Source organism: Mustela lutreola, chromosome 5, assembly GCF_030435805.1.
Source record: "Mustela lutreola isolate mMusLut2 chromosome 5, mMusLut2.pri, whole genome shotgun sequence".
In the NCBI taxonomy this organism is placed as follows: Eukaryota; Metazoa; Chordata; class Mammalia; order Carnivora; family Mustelidae; genus Mustela; species Mustela lutreola.
In genome coordinates this window covers 95,522,725-95,544,886 of record NC_081294.1, presented here as the reverse complement: position 1 = coordinate 95,544,886, position 22,162 = coordinate 95,522,725, and the positions used below count along the sequence as shown (strand labels likewise).

General features: G+C 41.7%; 1 protein-coding gene across 7 annotated transcripts in view; it reads right to left on the bottom strand.

Moving 5' to 3' along the window:
* The window catches only part of MAST4 (microtubule associated serine/threonine kinase family member 4), a 551,227-nt gene that overhangs the window by 395,555 nt on the left and 133,510 nt on the right, over window positions 1-22,162 (bottom strand). For all 7 annotated transcript variants that reach the window (XR_009353981.1, XM_059175136.1, XM_059175141.1 and 4 more), the window contains exon 2: window positions 9,622-9,775. Coding sequence is in view for 6 of the 7 variants with exons in the window: in XM_059175136.1 (XP_059031119.1) it covers window positions 9,622-9,775 (154 nt within the window). In the remaining variant the exon portion in view is untranslated. The remainder of the gene's footprint in view (window positions 1-9,621; window positions 9,776-22,162) is intronic.

Below are 22,162 nucleotides of genomic sequence, written 5' to 3'. Positions count from 1 at the left end.
TAGGCAGAGAGGCAGAGACAGAGAGAGGAGGGAAGCAGGCTCCACACTGAACAGAGAGCCTGATGCGGGGCTCGATCCCAGGACCCTGAGATCATGACCCAAGCCGAAGGCAGAGGCTTAACCCACTGAGCCACTCAGGCGCCCCTGTACTTCATATTCTTAACCATAGTGTAACCAATTCAACTTTTGTGGCTTCCTCACATATATGGTAAGTGTCACAGGGACTTAAAACCATTTCATCTTTTATAGATGATGCATATAAGGAATTGAGAAGATAAGCTTGGAATCTGCACACTTTTCAGAACCTGAAAGTAGACAACTCATAAAGGATAAGAAAACTATGTCCAGTCATACAGGCCTCAGTCTACCCTATCAGAACAAAATAGAATTTTGGGAATGTACACAAATACAAAACCAGTGGAGAGAAAACAAAAAAGAACATGATTGCGTCCATTCAAAAAATCAACTCCTTGATAAAAATGCCCCCAACACCCCCAAAAAAATCAGCTTTCTATTCTAAAGCAAACTTGAAGAACCAACTACTTGAATCATCTTTGATATATGGATTCAATAAATTCAGATTTCTCCCAAGAAGAACCAAAGTCCATTATGTATAGAACCACACTAGAACACAAGAAATATGGAGGAGACATTAAGAGAGCAAGAAAGAGACTGGAAGGGGGAAGGAGGAAGTCTAGTGCTTTGTGGATCTTGATGTGCATCTACCTTTCATTTGTTTCTGTAAAGTTTCTTCATTAGCTTGATACAGAGAGCCTCCTTATCTATTTAGACCCACACAACTTCTAAAATAACAGCAAAAACTTCAAAAGACACTCTTCCTTGGTGTACTTCAAAGAAGTTCAGGTACAACATTTGATCTGCCACACCCACCACACCTAGGAGAAGGTCAAGCAGGTGAACTTACTTTGCAAGTGAGAATGGTTCAGTCCTAGTATTCAGCTGATTTTCCTATAATAAATGATTATTTATTTTTGCTCTGCAGAAGGCACCTCAAAAAGCTTAAGAGAAATGGAGTCTTCTTCTTTTTTTTTTTTTTTAAGATTTTATTTATTTATTTGACAGAAAGATCAAAAGTAGGCAGAGAGGCAGGCAGAGAGAGAAGGGGAAGCAGGCCCCCTGCTGAGCAGAGAGCCCAATGTGGGGCTCCATCCCAAGACCCCGGGATCATGACCTGAGCCGAAGGCAGAGGCTTAACCCACTGAGCCACCCAGGTGCCCAGAGATGGAGTCTTCTATCAACATCTTAATTACTACTCACTAATTTTTTAAGTCCTTCTAACTCAATCTGATACGAAACCCATCAAATGGCTTTCTGATGAGCCAGCTCTGCTGACATAGCATGGCTCCCAGCACTCTCTGGAGCTCACACCCCTTCAAAGCTAACAGCCTCACCTCTCATCTGATTCTCGGTATCAGAAAACCACGTCAGGATTCTTCAAGCCCTCATGTAGACTCATCCCGTAATTAATTCTCCCAACATGCCTGACATCATCACCTCTTGGGAAGGCTTCCATGGTACCAAAGACCTGAAAGAACTATTAGAGTTTCAAGTAGGTCTCTGCAACCTGGTTCTGAATAAGGTGGCCAAATGGCGGTTCCTAAGTAGCAGGTGACCACGGGCCTTGGAACCACCTGATGATCACCCTGTTAGGGGGAAGCCATGACTCCTGAGCCACAGCAAAAGGCTCCCTGACAGAGGGCCACTGGGAGGCAGCATCTGCCAAGGGAACTGGCCAACAGCTACAGGCCCCATTAAGTAGAAGTCTCTGGAGGTTTTCCTACTCTGACAAGGAGAAATCATACAACAAAAATACACCACGAGAATCATCTTCTAGTTAGAGCACCTGGAAACCAACAAAATATCCAGATATAAATGGACATGAGAGTGGTGAAGACAGCAGTGGTTTTAAAGGCTACTTAAAAGCCAGCACTCTCAACCAGAAAGAAGATGCTAAAGGAGTTACCTCTTAATTGCCTAGCAACCCAGAAGAATAGGTAGACTTCCTCCAGTTTCATTAACAACTGTTGATGAACTAACAATTTTACAAGTTCTAAAACAAAACAGTAAACCAACCTAAAACAATGCCTGCTCCCAGTTATATACCTTCAGCCTGGAGATTTTTTAAACAGCAAAACAAACAGAAATAAACTTTTTTTTTTTAATAAAGATTTTTCAAACATTGACAAATAGCAAAACAAACAAAGGCTTTTAAACCAATGCAACCTTAAGTGAGAATTATCTGTGGATCTGGGGTTTTCTCCTGGTGGCCGAGAGCCAAGAACCCAAATTGAAAGCATCACAAGAGAGTATCATTTACATCGATTATAAATGTCTTTGCCCTTTAAGAGTTTCAAATTTTGCCAGATTTCAAAATATTAACATTTCATTCATCCTCCAGGGCCTGGTTAAGTCCAACTCAGCCCACCCCATGCTTAGTCCCCAACACAGCCACATGCCCAGGTCCCCACTTACAGTCAGTCCTCCTTCCAAGCTCCCTTTGACTCCACCTCTGAGCAATTCCACTAAACGCACCAGAAGTTCACTCATTTTTTTTGTTTTTTTTTTTAAAGATTTTATTTATTTATTTGACAGAGAGAGATCACAAGTAGGCAGAGAGGCAGGCAGAGAGAGAGACAGGAGGAAGCAAGCTCCCTGCTGAGCAGAGAGCCCAATGCGGGCTCGATCCCAGGACCCTGAGATCATGACCTGAGCCGAAGGCAGCGGCTTAACCCATTGAGCCACCCAGGCGCCCAAAGTTCACTCATTCTTATACAGCTTGGCTCCACTCTCCTCCACCACTGTCTTAAACAACCCTCAACCAGGCCTCTCTGCTTTGTTCTGTGGAAAGACTATTCCCGGTATACCCATTTCCATAGTGTCTTAACCTTTTCCTCAAACATGCAGATAGCCTTCACTTTTGATTCATGACCTCAGACCTTAAATCAGTTGTCAATGCTTCCAAGCAATTCTATTACATTTATAGCTCTCCTCCTGTTCTCCAAGACCCTATGACTTTCTTCCCTACTCTATGCCCCTAAGACCCTCCTGACCACTACCTGGGGTCTCCTAACACATTGACAAAGGTGAAGCCACCAAATCTATTAAACTACCTACTTTTTATTAAGCTAATTAATTGAAAACAGTGATATGGAAAGGAGACATCTAAACACAGAACTTCTCACTCTCGAGATACTCTTCATTCACATGAAGTAGAAAGAAACAATACACAGAGATTCCAGATACATTCTACTCAGTCTTCCTCACTGGTAACACCCTGTAGTGGGTACTATAATCATCAGTAGAATGACACCAACACAGTCAAGATCTAGAACATGTCCATCACCAGAGGATCCCTCATGTCGCCTGTCTATAGTTATACTTACTTCCCTCCCACCTCCCCCTCCTTAAGCCTTGGCAACCACTCACCAGTTCTCAACTTCTACAACTGTGTCATTTCAAGAATGGCATACACAAATGGAATTAAACAGCATGCTTTTTTATGCAGTCTAATTCCCTGGAGATTTGCCAAGCCGTCATCCCCATCAACAGTTCATTCCTTTTTATTGCTGAATAGTGTTCCGTGATATAGCTGTACCTAGACTACCAACTTTTGCATCCTTTTGCTCCTCCTTCCTCCTGTTTCAAGGGAGGAAGTGCCCCTTCGCCTATAAAAAAGCCAGCATGTGCAGCAGATACGTTGCTAGATTCCTCCCAAAGCACTTCCCTTTGGCTATCATCTCTTTCTTTGGTAGCACACCAACACCTGACAAACATGCTCACATGGACCCACATTAAGAGGCCTCCTCTGAACCCTCATACCTTTCCAGCTCCCACCCACATCTCTAGTCCCCCTCCCAGCCCTACTTCTCAAAAAGAGCTATCTATACTCAACTATCAGCCAATTACCTACTTCTCATCCCTTAACTACTGTTTGCTCTTAACCCACTCCATTCTAGCTTCCTTCCATACCTCCCCACTCTCCCCAAAGTAACCAGTGACCTACTGTTTAATCAGAAGACAATGTCTTATCATCATCTTCCTCTCCAGATGGAGCCAATCCTCTCTTTCCCAAAATACACTTCTCTCCCTTTCCGTGATTCCACAGTCCTATCTGACATACCCAGTCAGCAAGTCTTACAGGTATCCAAACTTAACATACTGAAAATGGAATTTATCCCATTTTCGTTATCAAAACCTACTTCTCTCTCGGGCCAAGCGTCATGTTGCCCCTTGCCTCTTGTGTAGTTGTGTACAGAGGCAACGGTCCAGCAAGGGCCATTCTAGTGGCCCCCACAGCCGCACCAGGCTGACATGTGGCTGTGACCACTTGACAGATTCTGGACAGCAAGAATGTGAATGGACAGCAAGAATGTGTCTCTTCCAGGCTAGGACTTTTAAGAAGTTGGAAAGCTTCTACCTCTGTTTTTCTACTTCTCTCAGCTGGAAGCATAGCATCTTATGGCCGCAAGGAAGAATAAAACCAGAAAATGAAAGGAGCGTCGGTCCCTGACTCACCATGAGGAGGAAGACAGCTGCCTGCTAACCAGCAACATGTGCATGAGCAAGAAATGAGTGAGTATTGTGCAAAGCCGTTGCTACGTTCTGGTTTGCTCATCACCGCTTTCTAATATCCATCATTTTATCTCAGCATTCTTTTGATGGAATTATGAAAACAAAGTAATCTAGGACATCAAAGAGAAGATTCAGAAGCACTATTTACTAAATATCAAGGCTACCCAGAAAAAAGTCTTATTTTATGTAAATTCACTTTAATCTCAATTCTTTGTCTCACCCACCAAGCTAAGAAGGCATCTAGGATGAGAAACCCATGAAGCTCTATGCAACACTGAAACACAAAGGCCTCCAGGTTAATTTTAAAGAAAAAAAAAATGTTTTCTAGGATTGTGCTGTTTGTTTTTCCCTTTCCCTCTGGAGTTAAAATCCCCTCTGAAATGGTTTTAAAATTTTTTCAGATGTCATTCCAAACCAATTACCATAGTCCAAGAAAGAAAAATGTCTCAATATTCCCTCCCCTCCCCCCTACCCCGGACAGAAGACTGGGTCCTAACTGTGTTAGAAATTCTAGATCATGCTATCTACAAAGTTGGTTTATTACTATTGGATTCAACTTACAAACACATACAGATTCTTCTTTGTTTTACATTCCATACAAGCCATGATGTTTTGAAAAATATGCCTTTCTTCAGTAGAAAAAGGATCATTCACACCTTTTCTGACTATTAGGGCTCCAACATACATCGCAGTTGTGAAATTCAGGACCAGTATTCAGGGCATTCCTTTGCCTGTCAAGAAGCCAGGATGCAAGATCCTTCTCTCAGGAAGATGATCTCTCCTTCACTGTTCAGCTTCCTTACGGTGAACTGTCAAGCACCTTACCACATATTTCTGACTTGACTTGGGGGTCTGTACAATGATTAGAATAATGCTCCTCTTACTCATTAGGGGGCTCCAAAGCTCAGTCAGTGTTTACAGGATAATTCTGGGTGCCTATTTAGCAAGTTGCAGGCCATGAAGAGATAAAATACCATCGCCTCCAAAAAGATTTTTTACTTTTTTTTCCCCCCTTCAGGCAGGGTTGCACATAGTAAGCTCTGGGTTTTTTGCTTAAATGTTAGGCCTATGAAAAAGATACTGATTTTTTTTCCCCCTTTAATTTATTACCTGTAAGTAATCCCAAATTTAGTTAGGGAAGAAAACACCAAAAAGTTCAGCTATGACTATCAGTGCATGGGGGAAGTAAGGGCTTCTCAGACTTTTTCCTTCCCCTTTGTTTTCTAATTTGTCTACCTTAAACAGATATATCACTGTTTTAATTAAAAAATAGTCACATACAAATATTCTTCTTGTAAAGGACTGTTTAAACTAAAGAGGCCAATTATGACAAATGGAATCATTGGTCCCAATTCTTTGCTCCCCTGCAGTAGGGTTATACACCTGCACCTTTGCCAAGGTATCCCATGGGTAGAGCATGTTTCTGCCCCTTGACTCTGGGCTTAACAATGTGACTTGCTCTGGCCAATAGAAAATTAGCAGATGTAATGCCCAAGAGGCTTGAAATGCACCTGAGCTGGCGAACATGCAGTCTCATGCTCCTGTCTTTTACCAGAACATGATGCCTTGGGGTAGCTGCTGGTCCAGGAAAGCAGAGAGACACAGAGCAAATCTGGACCCAAACAGCACCCTAGACCCAATCCCAGCAGAGGTCAGACTAAATTATCCAAAACCTAGCTGACCTGCGGCCACGTGAGTGAGAAAGAAACACTAGTCTGCCAATGAAATTTTGTATTTATACAATATTATTGTCACCAGCTGATAAACTAAGTATTGCCCCCCCACACACACACAAAACAAACCTCAGTGGCAAAAAAATGTCTCATGTGTTGAGTTGCAGGTGTGAAAAAAGGCCATAGCATCCTTCATGTCCCCATTAACAATGAACCCAGTCAACCACCATCCCACTATGAGAAAACTCCTTAGCAGACAGGAATTGTTTTCCTTCTCCTTGTTAAGCATACAATTATTTAATCACATTTACAGCAAGTCCGATGAAGCAAGCAATGCCTTGAGACCATTCAACAATGGGTTTCATACAAAAACATATTGTAAACCTCTGACAATGTTAAAACTCAGATTCAAGTCTTGGCTTGCTGTCTGTGAACACCTGGATCTTGTGCCATTCATTCAAACTATCTGTTCCTCAGTGTTTTCATCTGGAAAATGGGGATAGGACTGCCTCCCTCACAAATACATAAATATGTTTAAGAACTAAGTCAGTCAATAAATGTAATTCCCTGCAAACAGTCCATGCCACATCATAAGCTCTTAAAGTTAGCTGTCACTATTATTAGTGATAAGACGATGAAAACATCACACATCTTCCTCCCAGAAAGCTGGGTTTAATGAAACCTGTCAAGGATAATTGGGTTACAAAAGTTTCAAGCCACAGGCCTTCACAAAAAAAAAAAAAAAAAATGTTTCAAAGAAAGCAGTAGAAAATTGCCAAGGAAAAGACTTTTAGATTAAAACAAGGCTAAGCAAGAGGAAGATGGCTGGTCTTTACATACAAAATCTATCAAGCACAGACTTCTGATGGCAAAACCAGTTTGACTTAATTAAGTTTAGCAACAAGTATGTTCCAAGGTAAGATCACATGTGATTATTCATAGTTGCCTACAGCTAGTGGAAACTATGTTTCTTGAAGATCAGAAATGAGATTTTCTTTCTGCTCCAACTGGACACCAGAATACTGCCTGACACAAAGTAGAAACAAAGTGGACACGGGATTCAGATTGATGTTGAGAAGCCCAAGTTCTCCATCAACTGCAATTCAATTTATGCTGCCCGTAATAGTAATAGCCACCCATCAGTGGCTAAGTGCTTCGCATAAATTCTTTCATTAAATCCTCAGCTAAGCTATTTAGAGGACCAATTAGAATGTTTTCTTCATATTCCAATAAAACTTACAAGCAACTGTTTTTAAAACCAGACTGATGCTCACGAGATTCTTTTAAGCTCTCTAAGGACTAATAAACGTTTTTGAAAGTTATCTGACCTCACATTTAATTATCTAAAATAACTGTAAAGCATACTAAATTTTTTAAGAGTAGAAATGCCAGAGCTATTGAAATTATGAAATGGGAATCAATTATAGAATTTTTTTTAAAGCTGTAAGCCACATTTCATGATTCAGGTCATATATCTGCATCAACACCTAGACCCCTGCATTGTTTTAAAGTTTTAAGTCAACTCCTTCAGCAAAAATTGGAGAGAATCATTACTGCCCTACTTTTGGTCAAAAATAGTTTAACCAAAGTAAGTAAATCTCCTAAGTGAAATTAGTAAGCAAAGGGATGAGTATTTTAACTGTTAACATTTAATCCCCCCACCTACAAAATAAAGGTGGGTCTACCTAATTTTTAGCAACTCCCTGAAAAGAAGCAAATCGTCTGAATCTATAAATGGAAAGCAAAGAAAAATTCCCTAACAAGCATTAAAAGAACATTGGTAAAACTCAGGCATGAACATTTACTTAAACTTAGTGAAGTACAGCAGGTTTTTTGTTTGTTTGTTTGTTTTTTTGATTGATTTTTTTTTTTTTTTGATGAATTTCTTACCTTTGGTCTGAGGTCAGTTTCACCCTGCATTCCAACAGTATGACACAGTATGCCACAATGGGTCAAATGTTCTAGATTCTGCTGAGCCTAATGTCAGAATCATTTTTGTTCCCAGAATTTTCGTCTCCAGAAAGTCAAAATCCATAATTCTCCAAAAAATGTAAATAACTCAACTTATTTACAGACCACTGAAGAACAGGCAGAGAAGATCATCACATACTGAGAAAACTTTGCTTTGGGGTTTAAAAAACATTTTCTGCAAGGTTATTTATATTTAGAGGAAAAAGCACTCAAAATGAAATAGAAATTTAACCTTCAGTGACTTAAAGTCTAATAAAATGAAAATCTATACAGTGAGTTATTAAAAATGCTTAAAAATTACCTTAAGTTGTCTATCTTTCAAGTCAATACAAGTGATTTGTGAGTTCTCTGTATCTGGAAAAGTTTAATTTTTTACAATATGACGAAAAAGTGCATGAAAGGAAAAAAAGGATGAAAGATTTGAAGAGATGCTTCACAGAAGATAAGTGAATATCTAACAGGCACATGAAAAGACGTTCAACATCATTTAGTCGTCAAGAAAATACAAATTAAATCCACAGCATGACAGGACTGTCTACCCATTAAAATGGCTAAAATTAAAAAGGCTGGCAATACCACAAGTTGGCAACGACGCAGAGCAATTAGATCGCTCATCTGTTGCTGGTGGGAATGTAAAGACAGTACAATTTTGGAAACAGTTTGGCAGTTTCTTATGAAGTTCAATATACACTACAGATACATGCACCAACATAGATGAATCTTAAAAACATACTGAGTGAGAGATGCCAGACACAAAGAACATGTACTGTTTGACTCCATTCGTGCTAATTTTTTTTTTTTTAAGATTTTCTTTATTTATTTGACAGAGAGAGAGAGCACAAGCAAGCTGAGCAGCAGGCAGAGGGAAAGGGAGAAGCAGGCTCTCTGCCAAGCAGGGAACCCGATGTGGGGCTCGACCCCAGGACCCCGGGACCACAGCCTGAGCCAAAGGCAACCCCCCAACCGACTGGGCCACCCAGGTGCTCCCCATTCGTGTTAAATTTTTAAGATGAAGCTAAGCTGCAGTGACGAAAAGCAGATCTCTGGTTGCCTGGAGCCAAGACAGGAGGATTGGGGGTGAGAACGACGCAGTCGGGGCCAAGGATCCATTCTGTACCTGGACTGTGGGGGTGGCAATGGACAGCATACGTTTGTCAAAATCCATACACATGGACACTTAAAATGAGTCCATTTTATTGTATGTGAATTTTATTTCAATTAGAAACTTCATTTGTAAAATCCTCAATTTTACTGCTGTCTGGATTGGATCAGCTTTTACCAAACAGTGCATAGAGGGGTGGGTGGGTTTTTACACACGGGACCGGGCCCCTGTCAGCCCCTGCTGGTGGGTCCTCCTCTGCCACGTCCGTCCCTCAGGACTCACCTGTCAGAGCCCCTCCCAGGCTGCCCCGCCGCAGCTCTCGACCATCCTCACTCAGCTGTCTTTTAAACTTCAGTGACTTTGCAGGGCCAGAAGTCACATCTGGATTGCTGCATTTCCGAAACGGCATGGGTGGTGGGGAGAGTATGTGGTCAAGCTGCAGAGAGAAAGAAGGGGCGTCACTCATTGCGGACACTCTCAAGACACCCACCGTGCAAGACCAATCGGTCCCAGGCTCCTCTTTTCTTAGACTTCTCGAAATCCCTCCCACCCAAGCCTGCTGCCCATCTGGTTGCTTTAAGCAATTCAGGGTTTCACTGTTGTGTCCTGCATCTGAAAAACATTCAGGCTTACTGCAAAATTTCAATAGCAATGATTTTTAAGCTGTGGGTCACAAACTAGTGGGTCATGAAATCAAGTTTAGCAGATCTAAGCAGCATTCTTTTTAAAGTACAGTATTAGTTGTGCTAGAGTCTAATGAAGGAAAGAAAGGTACGGTTTCATGAAATGTCTGATAAAGCTATTTTTGCACATGTGTCCTGAGTCACGGGGTCAAAAATATGTCTTTCCATGGGCAATGATCGCTCTAAAAAATGAATAATATTGTTCTATAGAGAATCAATAGATAACTGCTTTAGTTGTTCACAAAAGAAAATCCACAAGTTTCTGGAGCTCACAAATATGTGCAGGGAAGGGCAATTTCTAAGCAGCACGGCCCTGAATGCAAATCAATACATCCCTCTATCACTTGATCACTTTTTAAAAGAAAACCTGTCCTAAGAATCAGAGAAACTAAAACCACTTCAAGCAACAGCTTTCTATAAAAGAATCCCTTATTTCAAGATCTGTCCTCCTTTTCTAAAAAAAAAAAAACAAACAAACAAAAAAAAAAAAACTTTCATATTTGAAGAGGGCCATATTTTCTAAAAATGTTTACCTTCGAAGTACAGACACATATATATGGGTTTAGATGGTTATTAATGACAAAACCGTTCCCATGCATATATCTATCTCCAGACAGTTATTAAGAACAAGAAAGAATTACAAAAGGTATTCATGGAAATTCCACGTGCCACAGAAAAAAAACACCTTGTAGAAATTTAAATTCAGACAAGACTTCAGTAGCACTGTTCAAATGTGGGCATTTCTAAGGATGCTTCATTGAGACTTGTTTTGTTTTGTCTTCCTGGGCAGAGAGAAGGATATCTGATTATACCTGTCAGCATTTTTTCAGATTAAGACTATCAAGGATATATTTTATAGGAAAATGAAATTTAGGGGCAAAATCATTTACTTGTCTTTGTACTGAAGCATATTCAAAACCACCGCACAAAAAGAAATTTAACCCTGTCTGTGGATAACTCCTCCCAAGCTCACTCATGTGGAACAGACCTCACTGGCTCAGCTATTACAAGATGTCAACTCTCCCCCAAGCTCAGTGCATTCATTAGTAACCCAGAACAGCTGGATTTCAGGCACTTGTCAGTAGGTACAACCCCAACTCCATTGCCCATCAGTTATTTACTATATTTCACTGTCAGTAGTCTTGTGAGAGGTCCCCAAAAACCTTGCAGTGTATGCAAGCCAGATCAGCAGGGAAAAGGGATTCCAGATTGCACTCTTGGAAGCTATCTGTTGAGTCCGCTGTTCATTACAACTGTGTCCTACTTAGGAGGACCTCCAAGAAGGAATTGTATCTAATTTTAGACACCTTGGCCTTAAACCTTATGGACACCAAACTGGAGCAAGGGAACCCTGGTCAGTGACCCATCAGCTACTGGAAAATACAATCAGTGGTCCAAGCGTAGTCCAATCATTACACAATGTAGAGAGGTTATTTTGCTTTCTTCTTGGCTCCATTTTAAGCCCTTACCCCAGTTGGTTTTGGGTTTTGTGTTTTGTTTTGTTTTCATTTTCCCTGCCAATTTTTAAAATATTTTTTTATTTGAAAGTAGGGTCCATACCCAACGTGGGGCTCAAATTTACAGCCCTGACACCAAGAGTCATGTGCTCCACCGAATGAGGCAGCCAGGCACCCCTCTTTCCAATTTTTTTTTTTCTAATTTGAAAAACTTCAGAACAAAATTTGTAATGACAAAAAAAGTTTTAAGAGCAGTACAATGAGTGCCCTTACCCCACGACCCCTGCTGAATAGTTAACCTTCTGCCATACCACTTTTGCTCTTTCTACCACCCCAACACATTAGAGAGTTCTTTGCAGACATTATGAATCTTCTCCCATCAAAACTTCAGCCTGCCTCTGCTAAGAACAAGGACATTCTCTTCAATTCTGCTACCCTGTATTATATGTAACCTTTTAAAATGTCTCAAATCTTTTGTTATCAACTTAAATTATAAATAGTAGGGAAAGGGTAAAATAAGATGATATCATAGAGACGTACTGGTAGAAATTTGCTCTTTTGCATTAAAAGGAAAAATTGCATCCACAAGGTGGCAATGTGCCACAGACATTCAACAAAACACTCCCTATTAGCTGGCTACTGGGTCCTCTAAATGCGCCAAGAACCCCTCAGAGTATCTGAGTGACTTCAACTCCATTCCGCTTAGTGATCTCCTTCCTAATTACTAGTGGCATCTGCGTCAAATACAAATATTTATTGTTTAAGGTTCATCAATTTCTGCTACTTATTTTTCACCTGAAGTTAAATTTTTCAGCTTGCAGAATTACAATTACTCTCTCTGGGGAGGATTGTTATATCACCAATTAACAGAGGGTGGAAAAATAAGCAGAGGAAAGATAATTCCTAAATAAGAATGATGTGATTTCCTTACCTATTTCCAACAAAGCCCTCCAAGACAAAATGAATGCCCAGGAAGAAGGAAATCAAGGATAAAGTGTAAGAAAACAAAAAAAGAAAATCCGTTTCATCACATATAGAGGCACAAGCTCTTAGTCCATAAGTCAGCATTTTTTAATCAGAATCATAACCCCAAGGGGGGAGAGTATTATTTTAAATCTGGGAAAATGGAGCCAGTGAACTGTGAGGCTGTAAATGTTTCAAACAAAACATAAGAAGAAAAACCGGTAAGCATAGGGCCATGTTCCAGGATACCATTTCCTTCTTCACATCAAATCACAGTCCCAACAGGGCTCTCTCTAAATAGATCATTTTTCCAAATTTGCTGGGTTGTCAGTGCCTCTACTTTTCTTTCTACAATTAGTCAAAGCTTCTCAAAATGGTCCACTGCAGCCTTGCAATTTATTTTTCATTTTTTGTCCTGATTCAAACACTCATGCTCCATTTACAAACATTTCAGCACACCCTAGAGCTTATGGTAGACATCAAACCTATCACTTTGGACACTGCCCTTTAAATAATTCCAGTTTAATGTTTGCTAACTTTTCCAAACTCCCCAGGTCTTCATACTACAAGCAGTTCAACCAATGACAAAGCTTGTTCTGAAACTTTCCAGTGATGTGTAAGGGCATCTAAGCCTGAACTTGGCCCGCCTGCTTCACACACTTCAAATTTTCCTCACTAAGCAGATCAGACTGCTAGAGGGCCAGCCCTACAGCCTTGTCACATGCTTACCTCACCCGCTGCCAGCCACAGAGCGGCCCTGATCAACACACATTTTCCAGAAATGCATCCTCACTTCATTCACCAATAGCAAATACCAATTTGTGGTGGGCTCCATTTGCTCCCAGTTTCCTAGGTCAGTTTTCTTAACCTCCTGTAGTTCCAAGAGCCACAAAATGTTGATGTCAGACCAACACGGAGCGAGTGTACCACCAGTTATGTGGAAACAGCTGCCACTGCTGCAGCAGTTTATCACACCAAACATGGAAGCATCTTAGAGAACAAGAGGTGTACAGACACTATTCTACAACTGCTTCAAGTTTCAGGTATTGGGGCCAACGTTTCCAAAATTCTCAGTCCTACAGAAAAGCTAGTCACCAGAATTCCACATCTGCCTTTTCTTTATTTATCACATCCATCCTCTGTGGGACATTTTACAGTGATTGGGCTGAGAAAAGCAAGAACCCACCACGAACACGCTGTGGCTTTGTCCAGCGGCAAAAAGCACAGGTAAAGGCATATCACTGAGCAGTCGCCATCTTCCTTTGATGTCTCTGCTTACCCCACCCTGACTATCTCCAAACATGGACCGTGGGGTTCTTCTTCCATGGCTATATTCCCCAGGAATAGTATCATCTCTTTCTAAAAGGGCACATCCTAACTTTCAATTAACATTCAACGTGCACCTTTTGAACTGACCATTTTCCCAGAACTCCCCTTCTAGACACTTCCATGCATGAGGCCATGAGTTCACCAGTCTATAGCTTCTAAATAATCGCAACGACTGTGTGAACATAAAGGTATTTTTCCATTTTCAGTCAACTGCAACTCCTTTCTCTAGCTACTAAAGTCAAAAACCTTACAGTTTATTCAGAACTTCTGTTTTTCACCCATATTCAGTCAGCAAATGCTCTCAGTCAACCTCCAAAATACATATCCAGAATCCAATCACTTCCCCACTTCTACTATTACTGCTCTTAGCCCTGCTGTCCAGATCTCTCTGTTGCCATACCTGCCTAAGCACAGCAGTCAGCCACAGAGGGTCCCAGTCAGGGACCCTTCTAAAGCACAAGCCAGATAGTCCACAACCTCTGCTGGAATCCCCCATAGCTTCCCTCCACCCAGAACAAAACCCAGAATATGGCAATGACTTACAGGTCCTACCACCTCTACCAACAAGTCTCTGATCCCAGCCACTATGACTCCAGTCAATCTACCTTGGTGTGTTGCTGGACCTCTGGTGCCCTGGGCATCTTGTCACCCAGCACAATTACCTTGACCACAGCCTCTGTCAGGAACTCACTCCAGGTATTAGCTCCCACGATCCCCTCTCCCATCAGCCCCTCTCCATCCTTCTGGTCCCTGTTCAAACATTACTCTTCCAGGGGGCTCTCTCCCACAGCCTTGTGTAAAACAGCATGCCTACCACTTCATTCCCTTCTTTACTTTTCCTCCTAATATCTATCACCCCATGTTAGATCTTTTATATCAGTTTATTATCCTTTTTAAAAAAAAAATTATTTATTTGACAGAAATAGATCACAGGTAGGCAGAGAGGCAGGCAGAGAGAGAGGAGGAAGCAGGCTCCCTGCTGAGCAGAGAGCCCGATGTGGGGCTCGACCTCAGGACCCTGAGATCATGACCTGAGCCCAAGGCAGAGGCTTTAACCCACTGAGCCACCCAAGGCGCCCCCAGTTTATTGTCCTTCTTTCACCAGATCCTAAGTTGCATGAAATTACACACTAGTCTGTTCCATTTGTCCACCACTCTACATAAAAGGCACCATGTTAATATTGGTTGAAAGAACAAACGAATGGCAATCTCTGGTATTTTGTTTAAAATACAACAGCAAAAGAAAGAACACATGCAATTAAGGGTTTTTACTGCTGGAAAAAGCTGAACAAAATTATATAACATGTTCCTCAAGGTGAAAATGCTCAATTGAGTCTTGAGCATTTTGACAAAATTGAATGTTTCGTGTATGAAAAAGACCCTGAGGTTATAGCAAACGCCATCTTTTTAAAGAATCTTTGCTATATACAAACTAATATGCTAATTTTTTAACACTGCTATCTCTGAAGGTGATTCCTAAATAATGAATTATTCGGCCCCTTAACTAGATCCTAACTAACATATTCAATTGTGTCTATCAATCCATGCCTTTCCCTACACTCCTTTCTCCTTTCTGTAATTCCTCGCTCATTCCCAAGATGTGGCACATGCATTTTAAAGACCCATCCAGAATGCATGTGCCCTAAGGGCAAAGTTCATTAGTTCACCAGGATCATCAATGTCACCTGCATACACAATGAGACCCACCAGTAAAGTCTTTATGCTAAAAAAAGAAAAAAAAGAAAGAGACTGACTAGTACCATGGGGTTATGAAGACAACGTTCAGTTATTGTTTCTTGATATTAAATACTCTAAAACACCAAAGGTACGAAAATGAATAATTAAAAAATTGCACAGTCTATGCCCGTAATCTTAATTAAGTGCTCTACTGCCTCTGTCCAATAAGGAATCCAATGAGCAACCTGAAACGACTTTATTTCGAAACAGGACTTTATTTACTTTTAAACCAAAACCTATAAACAACATTTTAAAATTTGGTAGAATAGAGTTCCATCATTAAGACAGTCATTACTGAATTCCTACTAATTTCGTGGTGGTTAGAAACGCCAACACTTTCTAACTAATTAAGACAATTAACTATTTCTATGCCCATTTCCTCATCCACAAAATGTTAGTAATACTACTACCTATGTCCTGAGGTTATTGTGGATATTACAAGAATTCATATATGCACTTAGAACAATGCAGAGAACATAGAAAGTGCACAGTAAACGTTCGCCGGGGTGGTTATTAAAACTGCCATATAGAAGTCACTCCATTCACGAATGTCTCCGTGTGGGTACTTCATCACAAATGGCTTGCAAGGAAGTTAAACGGATTACAATTTTACTGAGTTGTCTTATTTTTCTTTATGGCTCAAAGAAGAACTTGGCTTGAACTGTTTTACAATTATTTCCGGCTGTTACTCTCATGCTATAGGGGGTTCAACTTGCAGGAGGCTGAGCTGTATGGAAGTAAGGAGCTGCGCCCAAATTTGAACCGTTAGGTGCAGTATCACAGGGTCATGCCTTGGCCAACCTACGTGACTCCTCTCTGAAGGGGGGGCCTCAGAGGCAGGGAGGATACAGGTGGACAATGCATGAAAAGGGCTTGGCGCATATAAGCACTCACTAACTAATAATATTGGTGGTAACTGTCACTAGAGCTGAGCTCACGTTCCCTGAGCCTGTTGACTGGCAAAGCATATGCCTCTCCACCTGACCCTTCTGAGTGGCATCTCTCAGGCATTTTTCCCATTCTTCCCCCTAATTCCACACTACTCCAGAAGAGAAAAGAAAAAAAAAAAAAAAAAAAACATTTAACATGATCACCATTGCATGAAGAATATGCAACCTCCCTTTCCCCGGCATCCTAAATTCTAACTACAGAGACTGAGTCAGACACTGACAGGGCTATAATCTCGGCTCACCAGATTTACTGTAAGGGCTCATTTAATTGACTTTGCTGACATTCCCTTTGGATTATGCCACCCAGAATGCATGCTTCCATTTAAGGATACTATAAGAAACAACCATGCAAATCCAGCCATGCTGTTGGACAAATGAGGAGGAACCTCCCTTACATAGTATCTCCCTTGTCAAGGTATGCTGCTGGGCACAGAAGGAGACAAAAATCCTCACCCGTCAGAAGCTTCGTTCTAGTTGGGGAGAGAAAAGCCCAAAGAAAATGCTGTTCATTCTCCGTAGTTACAATCAGGCATGTTTCTGCTGGGCCATGGTCTTGATTTTACCCTGGGAACCCCAAAAAACACAGAACTCTCCTTCAACCACCAGAAATCACAGGGCATGTCTCCACAGCCCACTGCCACCAAGTGCGGCCGGTCCCATCTCCATGGAGATGTCCCAGGTCTGCCTGTGGCACCAACCTCACGTTGGATTTCACCTTACCCTGAGCTGGAGACTGAATGCTTGTGTCCTCTGCCCCCACATTCTTATGTTGAACACTAGCCCCCAGTGTGACAGTTTTTGTAGCAAGGGTCTTTGGGAAGCGAGCAGTCATGAAAGTGGAATCCCCCTGAATGGGATTAGCACCTTATACAAAATACCTCACAGAGTTCTCTGGCTCCCTCCGTCATGTGAGGACACAGCTACAACTTCTATGAACCAGGAAGCTAAGCCCTCCCCAGACAGTGAATCTGCCAGCGGCATGCCCTTGAACTTACCAGCCTCCAGAATTCCAAGAAATGAACAGTTGTTTCTAAGTCGCCCAGCCTATGGTACAGTGTTACAGTAGGCTAGACTGACTACAACACCCTCTACAGCCTAGTTCTCAGGTCATGGTAATTTTGCTACCGAGGGGACACTTGGCAATGTCTGGAGTCATTTTTTGTTTTCACAGTTTAAAGGGAGCAGTGGATGCTGCTGGTATCTACTGGCTAGAGACCACAGATGCTACTAAACACAGGACAAGGCACAGAAAAGCCCCAACCAGAAAGAATTACCCAGCATAAAATGTCCATCATGTCACTCCTAACAAATGCTATTCTGTACTCACTTTTCATTTGTGTATCTTCACCTATTTTTAAGTTATTTATCTTGCTGAGTTATGTGTTATTTCAGGTCATCTTAAAACCTTCTGAGAACAAGAAAAGGGACAGAGGGAAAGCACAGATGGAATCTTAGCAAAAATTGATCACGTCAACGAGTCTGTTAAGCAAATAATTTCCAGAGCCACATTAATTTACCCAAACTACTTAGCTGTTTATTGCAATTCAGTTTCTCCAATGGACATCATGTTTTGAAAAATAATACATCAATCAAATGTCTTTAAGCTGAAAGATGTACCAGATACCAGGATCATATTCCATCTTCGGTTTTTAATTAATTCTTTGAATCACGAACTTCAATTAGCAAAATGAAAAGTGTTTCAGAAACATCCTAAAATACATTTATTAGATCAAACTACAATGGCTTTCACCTAAACAGAGCTGCACCACTGGTTTCATCCCTTATGAGAATTGATTTTCTTTCTTCCCTTCTGAGAGAAATATGTAAATTAGCACTTTGATACCGCTATCTCACTTTTGTCTGTCAACTCAACTTCAAGAAAGTCAATTCCTTTGCTTATGAACGGCTCTAAACACACACGCACCCACACATGCCCCACCAGCAAGCACTATTATCACGATCCCAAGAAGAGAGCTCCACGCAGCAGGCATTTAACTGTGATGTTTACATTAAGCAATAAATTCAATAGTCTACAGATAAAAAAAAGAAAGAAAAGAAAAGCTAATATTATGTTAGTTTTTTTTTTTTTTTAAACATAGAGATTTTCAGTTTAATTGAGAACCATGACATTGGGGAAGGCACGGGGAATATACTGATTCGACTTCACATAAGCATCACCTGTTTTTCTGTCACTTTAATATTCTTAATCTTTTTCTGACCTTTATATAGGAATTTGATCCATGTCTGCAATTATTTACTTACCTGAAGTCATTAAATTCCCTTGGTACCATCACATCTCTATCAGTGATCTAACTCAGACCATACTTAAAGCAGTCAGAGAATACAGTCTTCTGAACACTTTTATTCTCCATTTCAAGTCAGAGGGGGACACGCTCCCCACTCCACACAACTTGAAGTGATGTTCCCACTTTCCCTTTGGGCAGAGGGAGGAATCCCCCAAGTAGGTAGTGCTATTATTCCCATTTTACCAGTAAGGACCTATATTCAGCAAAATTAGCTCCTCCAAACTGATCTGCTTCTTAGGCAGTACAAAAGGAATCAAGCCCAAGATTGCTTCCCCAAAGCCCCTGTTGGGAAAGACTGTTCCCAAAGGTCTCCTAGAGAGCCCCTAGAGGGGAGCTCACAGTGGTGAAACACAGCAAACCCCCGAAAGTTCCCTTGAATTTTCTCTTCTGTCTCTGGTACAAGACGACTCCCTAGAGGAGAACAACCTCAAAGTTTGATGTCAACCAGTCTGAATGCTCCAGTTCGAGCCTAGCTGGCAGTCTACACAAGTGGTTTCTAGGGCTTCTACGGATGAAATCCTGAATCCTGAAGCCAGAGTTACAGAATCACAAAATATGAGCAGCAGAAAGGACCTAAAAATCACCTCTAGTCTAATTTCCACTTTTTGGATGACTGAGGCCCAGACAAGTCAACTGCCCAGGTTTAAAAAGGTAACTAGTGCATGAATATAGGCCAGAACTCAAACTTCCAGATCTACCATCCATTACTTCTCACACCTGCTCTCTTACTGACTTCGCTTCCTGACACCTGACAGATATTCCCCATTCTGTTGTAAGTGATTTGTAGGGTTATCTAGGGGCTTTTATTCATACATGCTCTATTAACTCAGGGTTGTTTTAAATATTTTTTTAGCCAAATGTCTACTATGGACTGGGCACTGTGCGAAGGGCTGAAAAAACCAAGAACAGAATGGATAGAGTCACCTACCTCAGAAGACCTCTATCCAAGTGCTACAGACAGACACAAAAACCCAACCATAAAACAACATCACGGGGCGCCTGGGTTGCTCAGTGGGTTAAAGCCTCTGCTTTCAGCTCAAGTCATGATTCCAGGGTCCTGGGATTGAGCCCCACATCGGGCTCTCTGCTCAGCAGGGAGCCTGCTTCCCACTTTCTCTCTCTGCCTGCCTCTCTGCCTACTTGTGATCTCTGTCAAATAAATAAAATCTTATAAAAAAAAAAAAAAAGCATACAACATAACAGATGCAAGGATGGAATGAGGTATGAGGGACTATAGTGGCTTTGAGCACAGCTATGGTCTGGTACCTAATCAATTTCTTGTCCATGTTGGTTGAAAATGCTGGTATTACTCTGCCCGAAATGCAATGGGGAGGGGGTGACTTGTATGTACTCGTATAGACTATGGTCTCCTCAGATACTCAGAAGCCAGTCCAGGAGCACAGAGCCACATGTAAACACTTGCTCACTGTGTGTCTGGACTGGCATTTTTCCAACTCAACCACCATGTCCTAACGCTTAGGAGATACAGAGCTGAATTTTTCCCACCACCCATACCACACCATGACTAGAGCTTTTCTGAGCCTCATCAGCTATCCTTCTTGAGGCATCAACTGCTCACCAGGGGCCAGGTGCTCTAGGAGTAGTTCGGGGCATCACTTCCCATTTCCTGAGAGGACCAGGAAACTGAGGAGAGGAAGACGACACTGGTTTGAGGCAAGCCCACAACCAGTAGAACACTCATCTACTTGGCCATACAAAAGGGACTTGACAATCATTTCATCTATAAAATAAGGATAATTCTATTTCCCTCACAGGATTTCTGCGGATTAAATTAATTGATGATTATATAAAGTTCCCAGCAAGAGGTAATACTTGAATGTTTCTTCTCTTCCCCTTTCCTTATCTTGCCATAGTTCATTTTGTCAGAACCATTTTTTAAAAAATCATCAAGAACTAGAACTTCTTTTTAAACAACATCTATTCAAGCTAAAAATAAACTTTACGTAAGTTTCTGAGAAAAAACACTTCAAAATATGCTCTCTGTGTAGAATAATGTTTGAGGGGAAAAAAAGAATAATGTTTAAGCTCTTTAGCTGAACAAACATATGGATGAATATTCATTTCATGTTTTTACATTAAGAGGGAAAACGGGATGTTTGAGCGAGTCTACACAGATAGTAGTAGCAAACCCAAGTCTGACCCAAGAGGCTAAATACACAATTTTTTTTTTTTTTTTTTTTTTTTAAAAGAGAGAGATCACAAGCAGGCAGAGAGGCAGGCAGAGAGAAGGGGAAGCAGGCTCACCGCTGAGCAGAGAGCCTGATGCGGGGCTCAATCCCAGGATCCTGAGACCATGACCTGAGCCGAAGGCAGAGGCTTTACCCACTGAGCCACCCAGGCGCCCCGCAAAATACACAATCTTAAGAAAAGTATTCCTAAGAATCCTGAGGCCTGAGTCCTCAGAAATCATCAAGTCTCATCTGGTGAAATGGAAATCATTTAGAAGGACAGGAACAACTGTCACTGAGAAAGTAGGAAATAGTGGGAAACTCAAATGAGGGCTCGGACGATGGCGGGATGGTAAGGGTCATGCTAACTATTTTTACCAGCTTCATTTCTTCTTTAAGAGGGAAAAAAAATAAACAAATAACCTGGGAACATGAGGGAAAAGAGAGAAAAAAAAAAAAAAGGACCGAGGGAGAAAGGATGGGAGAGGAAGCTGGAAACAGGCATTAAGTGAAGTCACAAGAGCTTTGGGGAAGTTACTCCCCTGTCGGCCCCCATCCTCCCATCATTCCCCCTCTGCAAGGGGCTGTGTCCCACACAGAACGTAAGATCAGTCTTCTCTCTTAGAAAAAGGAGCAAATAACAAACAACCACAAGAATTTTTTTTTTTTTTTTTGACAGACAGATCACAAGTAGGCAGAGACGCAGGCAGAGAGAGAGGAGGAAGCAGGCTCCCCACCGAGCAGAGAGCCCGATGTGGGGCTCGATCCCAGGACCTTGGGACCGTGACCCGAGCCGAAGGCAGAGGCTTTAACCCACTGAGCCACCCAGGCGCCCCCAACCACAAGAAATTAAAAAAAAAATGTATTAATTATCAATAAACATATTCTCTTACTACAAACTAATACATGCCAAGACCTTCAGTCAGTTGCTCCTTATTACTCCCAGATTGCTATCTGACTAGGTTCCCGCCCTGACGCCTACCCTGTTTCCCGGGACTGAGTCTCTCCTTCTCAAATGCTAGTTTCCCTGATGTGTGCTCTCCGAGCTCGAGGTCTGGGGGCTGTCTTGTGCCCAGCGCTTTGCCCTGACTGGCTCTTACCTCTGAAACACAGCCTGCCAGGGACTAGATCCTTCCATGGTGCTGGCTCTCAGTGCTGCTTGCCTGCCTATGGCCTGACCAACTGAAGGACCTCTGCCCTACCTATGCT